Raw genomic sequence first — 10,138 nt, 5'->3', positions numbered from 1 at the left:
ATATTGTGCTTCTAAAATTACAAGTGAAATAACACTGTGAATCAATGATAAGTTAATAAGTTGGGTAGATAATTTGAGGGGCATAATAGAAATTCCTTCTCTTTACTCTCTTCTTCCACAGACAGGTACATTTAATGCCAGATTTAGAAGAGAAGCGTCCAACTTTTTAAAAAGGATCAACCATTCTTAACAGAAAATCTAAAAGAAATTTTTCTAAGTGCAGGGGGAGTGCCAAAGGTTAGCGCAGAGTAAACTTTTTTGGGCAGGCTTGTTAAATGGTTCTTCCTGCTCCTTACACATTGAGAAGTAGCACTGTCCTATATATATGCCCCCAAGGCCTACTCTTCTTCCTTTCTCCTTTACCAGCTCTGCTTTTAACAGTTCTCAAACTCATTCTCACTGAATTAAAAATAACTTTAACAATATGTGTTACTACCTCTCACCAAAACTTGATTTTTTTTTTCAGAGTTAAAAATCTGAAAGCTCCACAAACTGAACATGTGGAGGGGTTTATTTACTGGGGGGGATTGGAGATGGGAGTGTATTGAATAGTTTGGAAGATAAGGTCTTCTTAACATCCTGGAGAACACAATACTTAAGCACTATTATATTAATAAAGCTAGTCCAAAATGATCTAACTTTTGCCTTCATCTGAGTGAATTTCTATGGGTTATTTAAGTATTTGTGTGCATGGTGACTAGTATCAAAGATATTAACAATGCAGCTATCAGATGATAGCCCATGAAAACATCACTTCAAGCAATGACATGGGGCATATTTATACTATGAATAACATAGTATGAATAACACATAATGCAAATGGTACTTTCTAGAGTTATGCAACCTAAGAGTCCACTCACCTATTGTCCTTCTTATCAAGATAGAATTATCAAGCACTATGAAACAAAAAGATTCTTTTTTTTCCTTTTTTTTGCTACTGAAAGAATCTTAAATACTGGAAAAAAGCATTTAAGCCTTCACTCACAGTTACAGACAGTAAACTTACTCTTCAGAATACAGAAAGAAGCCCAGAGAGATGAAGTAATTTGCCACAGCAATTTTTTTTTCTATACTTTATTTTGTTGTTGAGAATATACACAAGAAAACCTACACCAAATCAAGTACCTACATGTACAATTTAGTGATACTGATGACATTTTTTTTAGTTGTACAACCATCTTCACCTTCTTTTTAAGTTGTTTTTCCTTCAGTAACATAAATCCACTGCCCATTCTGTTTCCTACCATCCCACACAGTTCTTAGAGGAACATAATGCTGAGGAAGACTTTTTTCACTAGTTAAACCAAACTGCTGTTGTTGTGGACTGACAGCATCAATGAGCTTTTGCATTGTGAAAACTATGAAGAAGGCACAAGATGGGAGGTTTCCATCTGTTGTTCACAGGGTCGCTATGATTCAAAGTGGACTCAGTGGCACCTAACAATACAACATCATTGTTAAGGTTTTAAGAAGTCACTTCACAGAATATTTTTGGTTTAAAGTTTAAAAATTATCTGAGTAACAGTTTCAGATGTTCTGCTAACCTTCATAACTGTAGAAAGCCTGGAGTTGATGAGAATCTGAAATTTTAGTCTGAATTTCCGTCTTCTGATCAGGATTCTTCTCTAGAATCTTGATCAAGATTCAGTAGTCAGGCACCATCCAGTTCTTCTGGTCTTTAGGCAAAGGAGGAAGTTTTTCATGGAGGCAATCAATCACATATTCTACATCCTGCAGTCCTGACTGTATTTTTTTGCTCTAGGCAAACAAAAACAGACCAATTGTTGTGCTTTAGATGGGCGTGCAAGCTTTTTAAACCCCAGGCAGCACTAGGAGAAACACTCAAGACTCCCTGCCAGACCAGAAAGAATCCTCTCATAGCCAGTGGGTTTTCAGATGCTGTAAATCACATAGCAGGAGACTGCCTACTTTTCTCCCTGAAAGACTGAACCACAGAGAAAGATCATCTTTGGGCTACCAGCACAACTCTGGAACGATCACACCAGCAGAGATCTCCAGTAGGGACTAAGACGTAAGCAAAACTAAGTACTTTTTTTGTTTGTTTAGGTAGAAGAGAAATGCTGTCATTATTTCTAAAGTAAAATCCTGCCTTTCAAAGATGTACTGTGAGATATTTCTGGATGAATGATACAATGTCTGAGATTTCAAAATAATTCAGAGTATAAGCAGGTAGGAAGAGGTATATAGAGACCATAGTTGATAAATAAAGCTGCATTAAAAGGACATGTGGATTTCATTACAACCTTACACTTCTGTACTACTTTGGTATTTCAAGTTAAAATATACTGTTACTGTTACACATGGTATCTTTAATAGAGAGAAAATATAGGTGTTTAATAAACATCTGCTACAAGAAAGAGTCTGTTTATAACAAATATAGGAAACATACTTAAGTGGAACTACATAAGAGGAAGCATTTTCCCCTCCCTTATTTCCAATATTTTTAATGTATAAGTATTTTGTCATTTAAAAAAAATAAGACTGAAAAATATCATTTTTAAATGACTTTTTTAAAAAATAATTTTTCTTTCTTTATTAAATTTTATTCTTTTTTGTGCATGTGCCGTCAAATCAGATCTGACTGGTACAGGAGGAAAGTGCCCCTCCTTCTCCAGAAGAGCATCTGGTGGATTTGAACTGTTCACCTCTGGGACCGCAGTGCAACTTCTTGTCACTAGGCCACCAGAGCGCCCTTGAAAATACAATTTTTAAAGATTAAGATTATAATCCATTTAGTCTTTCATTACTGTTGTTCTATACTATCAATCTTCAATGCTTACTGTCCCATTCAAGGATTACCCCAATTAGATTAAGAAGACTAAATCTTAATTCAAGAATATGGAAACTAGAAATAATAAAAGAATACTAAACTTACTAGCTGATTTATGAAATGCAGTAATAATTTAATAACTAATACCTTGTTGAGGTAAAAGTTAAACCGGTCTGCTGAAATATTAGTATCTACTTAGTAGTAAGGAGTTGCATTGCCAACCCAGAGGAACCCGGTTCAAATGCATGAGCTGCTCTTCAGGAGAAAAATGGGCAAAATCCTCTGTGCAACTACGTATCCCTGAAAACCTGCCAGAGGGTCAGCCTATGAGTCAGTTCTGACTCGACATTATATAACAAACCATGGTAAAGTTTTGAAAATATTTAAGATTAACATATATCGAACAATTCGTCTCTTCACAGAAAAACGTAAAATCTTATTATTCTTTTTTCCCACTAATTTTCACTCGGTCTCTATTTCTCAATCCAGATCACTCACTAGCAGAAGTTTAAAGGAGTGGACTGAGGAGACAGGAACACACTGAGCCAAGAAGGTAAGAAGGGTTACAAGAGGAATGAGAAAATTTTTGCATGAAGTATCTTGAAAATCACTCAGAAACCTCTAAATAATCAACCGTATGAGACCAAAAAGGGCAGCATTTGCCCAAAGCTCAGAAGACAAGAAAAGGTAGAAAAGAAAGACCTATAGAAATAGGAAATCAAAGTAGTAAGTGCCTTTATAAATGAGGTAAGAGCAACTTGTCATGAAACAAAATGTGCATAAATAATGGAACAGAAATTAATTTCTTCTGCAAACTTTTACTCAAACTACAACTTTAAAAAAATAAAGTCCTTTCCTGAAATATACAATGCAAAGCCAAGATTAATAGTTCATTGACATTGTTTTGCTCTCATGTGCCACTGAGTCAGAAATGACTCATAGCTGACCCTCCAGAAGGTTTTCAGAGGCAGAAAATAATTTGGAAGAAGATTGCCTACCTTTCTCCTGCAGAGTAACTGGTATATTAAAACCATACACCCCTGGGTTGGTAGCGAAGTTCCTTACCACTAGGCTACCTTTGAACCAGTTCAGTTATCTTTTTTATTCTTCAGTTAGCAGTTAGTTTCTATATAAAAAAATCTTAAATAATACATATTTAACAAATGATAGACTAAAAAGCAAGAGAACATGTTTACAAAATACACTGACAAACATACACAAAAAATTCAAATAAACTGTTAATAATAGTATTTTCCATTATTTCTTGGAAATAAGCTCTTCATATGCCTGTATAAATTTACTAAGAAATCTTAGTGCTAAGATTTGAGATTTAAATTGGAAAACTTGAGTTACAAATACTAATTTTTGGTCTTTTTATAGATTCATAACAGCAATTCACATACGAAGCAGACCTTCATAGAATGGCCTCGTTGAGCTCCAGCTACTGGAATGAAACCACCACATCTGTTTATCAGTACCTCAGTTTTCAAGTTCAAAAAATTTACCCTTTCCATGACAACTGGAATACAGCCTGCTTTGTCATCCTGCTCTTATTTATATTTACAGTGGTGGCTTTAGTGGTGCTGGCCTTCCTTTATGAAGTGCTTGACTGCTGCTGCTGTGTAAAAAACAAAACTGTGAAAGACTTGAAGAGTGAACCTAATCCTCTTAGAAGTATGATGGACAATATAAGAAAACGGGAAACTGAAGTGGTCTAGTACTTTACACAAAATGTTCAGTCTCTGAAAGCAGTCTTCAACCTCTTCTGAGTAAAAAGAAAGCCATTTTCTGAGGTCCAACTGTTACTAGAAAACTGGTTTAACTTTGAATGGTTAAAAAATCCCCACCAGGTAGGAAGAAATAAATGTGCACTTGTGTGTGTATATATATATATGCCTTTCATAAAGTCAAAGTAAAATTTCATAAATGTGAATTTTACTGAGCTGTTTAAAATGCCACATCAAAAACTGAAAAAAAGGGTTCCTAGAAAACACAACCAAAACTAACAGTATTAAAATAAGTTATAAATACTGAAAAAATAAGAGTACTATCTCACATATTTTGGTGACAAAAACGCTACTTATCAACACAATCTATAATTCCTTTAATAATTCTCAGTAACAATAGTAAGCTAGTAATATAAAAGTCCTCAATTAGTTTAATAAAAAGTTTCCAAAATGTTCAGCTAAAATAATAGCTAAGGTTAAGGCAATGTTTTCCCCTAAAATGACCAACAAGGCAAAGACACTCATCACTTCTATTCAGTAGTATACTAAAGGTTCCAGTTAGTGCAATCAAAGGGGGGGTGGGGGGGAGAAGTATGCAACTGGAAAAGACGCAAAGCTGTCTTGATTCATAGATATAATCATCTACATAGAATTTCCTCAGAATCGACCAAAAAAAGTTGGACAGGTTTAGTAAGGTTGCAATAAGTAAGTTTACTAAGATCAATAGACAAAAATCAAATATACTTTCATATTCTATTAGTATACAACTAAAAATTAATTTTAAAATACATAAATCTAGTAACAGAAGATGTGTAAAATCTACAGTGAAAGCACAAAGAATTTATATATACTATATAAAGTTCGCTACTATGGAAGTTCACTGGCTGACTGACATCTTGGTGGTGGTCTCATCTTGGTGGCTGTCAGGCAAGGGAAGTTTTGGGGGTCCTTTCGTGTGTGTTACTGTTTTGAGCCCTGTTTGAGGGTGTGACTTTAAAGTCCTGTAGGGTTTTATATTAATTATTAATTTTAGAAGAGTATTGTTTTAAAAGACAAAGCAATCATTTGTCTATTTGCTGAACTGAATAATCTGAAGTTGCTGTGATGCTGAACATTATTCCATAGTTTTGTCAAATGCCACAATGGTTATCCAATATGTACAGTGGATGAGTTTCCAGATTGATTCACATTTGAATCAGGAGTGGCACCTACTTCCTAAACCAAATGTCTTTGGAAATTCTACAGAAATTATGTTAATTTCAGAATAGAGTTTGGGTCTTCTGTGCAAGCTTACTCTGAGTCATATTCGACTCGACAACACTTAACCATATCTGGAAGAATATTCTTTCACTTTGCACATCATTCTTTGTCAATGTGCTGAACTCTGTGCCATGGAGATATCAAATACCATAATGGACAGATTTGTGGACAGTGTTTAGTGGAGCCTCTAGTTGTAAAACAAGTTGGGAAGCAGGAGTGTCATCCAATTCCTAAACCACATGCCTCTGGAAACTCTATGAACGTGGAGAAACAAAGATAGCTATGGAAAGGTATTGGGCCTTTTGTTCATAGTCGTTATCAGCTGAACTTGACTCAATGGCAATCAACAACAACAACAACAACGTGTGTGTGTGTGTGTGTGTGTATGTGTGTACACTGTTTTACTTCAAGACTAATTAGAAAAATAGAGTAATCAAAAGACAGTCTGGTATAAACAGATAACTGTAACAATAGAGACTGCAGAAATCACTTATCTACACACATGTAAGGTACTGATTTCCTACAAAAAGGCAAAGACAACTAAACAAAGAAAGGACAATCTTCTCAATAAATGATGCTAAAACAACTTGATCAATGAATTGGGAAAAGAGGCCTCTAGTAAGAAACTGCGATGCAATTCCTAAGGCACACAGATTGAATCCTCCAGGAGAAGGATGGGCAATCTCCTACCATGCAATTAACTGTGTCTGAAAACCTACTGGAAGGTCAGCTATAGGTTGATTCTGACTCAATGGCATACAACAATAATACATATATCATATAAAAAAATTAACATAAAACTAATTTCAAAATAAGTCCCCCTCTGGCACTGACTCAGTATACATAAAAGATTTAACAAAACAGGATTAAAGCTGCTTATCCTTAGAAAGCCCTGCTTATAAGCTGGCATCTAGGAACTTGAGTCTCAGTATTTCCCAGTTAACACTAAGTAAGTAAAGATGATTTGCTGTCCCTGGACTGTCTGCAAACAATATGGTGTACACTAAACACTTGTTTTCCTCCTAGGAGTCTCAACTTTTGCACTTGCCCTACCAAACGGACATAAAAACTCTGGAAACTAAATCTTTAATGAGCTTCTTTAAGCAAAAACATTGCACACCTGTTGCATTATTAGTGCTAGAGTGACAGTATGTTCTTTGTGATCCATCTCAGAAGGGAGAGAACATAAGGAAGTCTGAATAATATAAGGATGCCCCTAGATTTTGTTTCTTTCCCGTATTTGTTTCTCTAATTAATCTGAGCTTTGAGGACAACTTAAAATGCATACTCAATGCACTCAAGTCAGAAACTATTCAAAGCTGACTTTTTGGTGGGTTTCAAAGGCTGCAAATCACACAGAAAGAAACTGCCTATCTTAGTCCCAACTTAATGGATTCAAGCCACCAGACAGGTGAGATCTTTGGGTTAGCAAAGCAACTCCTACAGACTACGCCTCCAAAGCGCTCCTTTAAGGATTGGTGTTACGTGCACTGAGTCAGTCAGAACTGACTCATATGCTCCTCCGGCGGGTTTTCAGAGCCTGTAAATCACACAAGAGGAGTCTGCAGAGGTGCTGATGGATTCACAAACAGCTCGTTTCTGCGTTGACAATGCAATTCATCCAGTAGGCCACAAAAGCTCCCTAAAACACATACATGTATCTATGTTGTTTCTACTGTTAGGTGCTGCCAAGTTAAGTACAATTCCTAACAACCATTTAACAACAGATCTAAACCCTGTTCTATTCTGCACTATCTTCACAATCCCTGACACACTGGAGCTCATTGTTGCAGTCACTTTGTCAAAACACACACACACACACACACACACACACATCCAAAAGCAAACACTTGCAGTTATACATAATTCCCTATATATTACAAAGCAACACTTTCTGATTTGTTGAATATAATTTACTTGTTTCCTAATGGTTTGAGTTTTATGTAGGATTAGTATTTTTTTTAAATCTCAATATACTCAGAAAAGTCACAAATAAACATATAATTTTCACAAAATGCATTTACTCTTTTTAGCAAAAAGTGTATCATCTAAGAGAGAGCTAGGCTATTTTGAAACTAAAGTGGATTATTGTTGCTGTTATATACAGTCAACTTAGAACCAATTCACAGCTGACCTTCTAGCGGGTTTTCAGAGACAATAAAGCATACAAAGGAAACTGCCTATCTTTCTATATTAAACAACAACAACAACAAAGGCAGTACACGCCATAAATTTCATTTTTCTTATTTTTTCACTTCACTGCTCAAATTCATATACTCAAAGGCTAAACTACCAATGCAAAGAAGACTGCAAAAAAAAAAAGTCAAAGAGCCATAAAACACTTATTAAGAAATCGTTTTCTCCTAGGGAGCTCTGGTGGCCTAATGGCAAGACGATGCACTGCAATCCCACAGGTACATGGTTCAAATCCACCAGATGCTCAGCTGGAGAAGGAGGGGGTAATCTCCTCCTGTATCAGTCAGATCCGATTTGACGGTACACGTAAAAATAATACAGATATTCTATTTTATGACTTTAAAACCATTTTGCTACTATTCATGAGCAACATGATCAAACCAAAGCATTGTCTTACCTACTATATTACATTCTGCTTAGACCAGAAATGCCATTCCTGGAAAATGATGCTGAAGAATTCAAAACAAAAAAGGTCAAAGTACAAAGATGTATGCAACAGCACTGCGGAAAAACAACATGTAAATAACTAAGCCTCTACCTAATTGTGTTACATAAACTATTAAAAAGGCAATGAAAATTGAGCAAGATGAGGAAAAACACAAAGTGAAAAATACATTCAGAACATAACAGATAATTTTTAAGTGTGCACACATAAGAATAGGGCCTTCCAAGAAATAGAGAAAAACTAGAATATCTGATATATTACGAGTACTATGAAAAGGAGACAAGCCCACCCCCCCAAAAATGCACATGAATGAACCGCAATATAAACAAAATTGCTGTATGCAAACCAATAAAAAAGTTTAAAAAAAAAAAAAGAGTACCAGGAAAATAGCGTGTCAAGTATTGATGGAGGAAGTTGTACTGCCAATTAAGAGCAATCGTGTTTGAATCCACCAGCTGCTATGTAGAAGATGAGCAATTTCCTCCTGTACAATTTAATGCCTTTGAAAACTCAGTTGGTAAAATAGCAAGGTCAGCTATGGGTCAGTTCTGACTTAAGGGCATATAACAACAATCACCATTACTGATGGAAGAGAGCTCTGTTGGTGTAGTCCATAGGAAGGTACTCTGTCAACAACCCAAAGGCAGTTCTCTCTCAAGGTTCAAATCCATTAGTGTTTCTTCGTTAGAAAAATGAGCAAGTTCTTTTCATTTTTCCAGCCTCTGAAAATCCACTGGAGGGTCGACTTTAAGGAAGTTTTGACTCAATGGTAATGAGTTTGGGGTTTTTTTAGTTCATTAATGATGGAATCAAATTTTTATATAATATTTACATAACATAATATTTCTATAATATTTACATATAATTATAAAATCACATAATTTTATATAATATTTACATAAAGAGAGGGAGTTATAAATCTGTTATCCTCAATTTGACAATGATCATTGCTTATTCCAACTCACAGCTGGCCTCTGGAGGGTTTCTGAGGCTAGATATTGCAAAGACTGAAGGACACTACCCATTTCCTCCCACAAATGATTAGTGGATTTAAACTGCCAGAGAAACACAGTCTCTGAGTTAGCAGCACTACTGTATAGGAACTGCACAACTCTCTACAGACTATGCCACCAGATCCCTACTCTGAATTTAGAGAACTGGAAATACCAACCTGAAAGAACTTTTACACAAATTAATTTTTATAATAATAAGAAGCATATTTATTGTATCGTTATACAGATATAAGAAATTAACATATTGAAAGTTGGCTCAAACACATATAATTAAGCCAACTTTTAAAGGACTTCTAAATAACTTAGGTATACTAAATATTCTGGTTACCAGGAATTATTCTGACCATCATTAAAACTACATTTTATGAAAATGTAAGTGCTGAAGTACTTGTTGGGAAATGAACAGGTTCTTTTAGAAACAGATTTTTTTTTAAAAATAAAGTACACTATCAACTCTTCTCCCATTTTACCCAGAATTTATTTAGCTGTTTAGCAAGTACTTACAGAATATTTACAACAACACAGATTAGACCAAGCAATGCCTGAAGATACAATGGTAAACTAGTAACATGGCACATAGCAAGAGCTTTATCTGAAACAGTGAGTACTATGGGAATTTAGGATCTCTGAGTGACAAAAATGGTTAACATGCATGGCTACAAACCAAAAGACTAGAGTTTCAAGTTCACTCAGAGGTACCTTATAA

The 10,138-nt window shown here is 35.3% G+C and overlaps 2 protein-coding genes across 2 annotated transcripts in view; one reads left to right on the top strand and one right to left on the bottom strand.

Moving 5' to 3' along the window:
• The window catches only part of LOC102850668 (general transcription factor IIE subunit 2-like), a 128,647-nt gene that overhangs the window by 99,238 nt on the left and 19,271 nt on the right, over nucleotides 1–10,138 (bottom strand). The gene's annotated exons all lie outside the window — the stretch shown is intronic.
• Nucleotides 4,213–4,509, top strand: LOC102862910 (small integral membrane protein 18-like). Its single transcript, XM_006884149.1, has one exon. The coding sequence runs from the start codon at nucleotides 4,213–4,215 to the stop codon at nucleotides 4,507–4,509; it is 297 nt and encodes a 98-aa protein (XP_006884211.1).

This window comes from Elephantulus edwardii, unplaced genomic scaffold (genome assembly GCF_000299155.1).
Source record: "Elephantulus edwardii isolate Elephantulus edwardi_28Jun2011 unplaced genomic scaffold, EleEdw1.0 scaffold00031, whole genome shotgun sequence".
Taxonomy (NCBI): Eukaryota; Metazoa; Chordata; class Mammalia; order Macroscelidea; family Macroscelididae; genus Elephantulus; species Elephantulus edwardii.
This window is presented reverse-complemented; position numbering and strand designations above follow the sequence as displayed.

Excerpts from the sequence above, each read along its gene's own strand:
- LOC102862910 (XM_006884149.1), top strand. The coding sequence starts at position 4,213 with ATGGCCTCGTTGAGCTCCAGCTACTGGAATGAAACCACCACATCTGTT.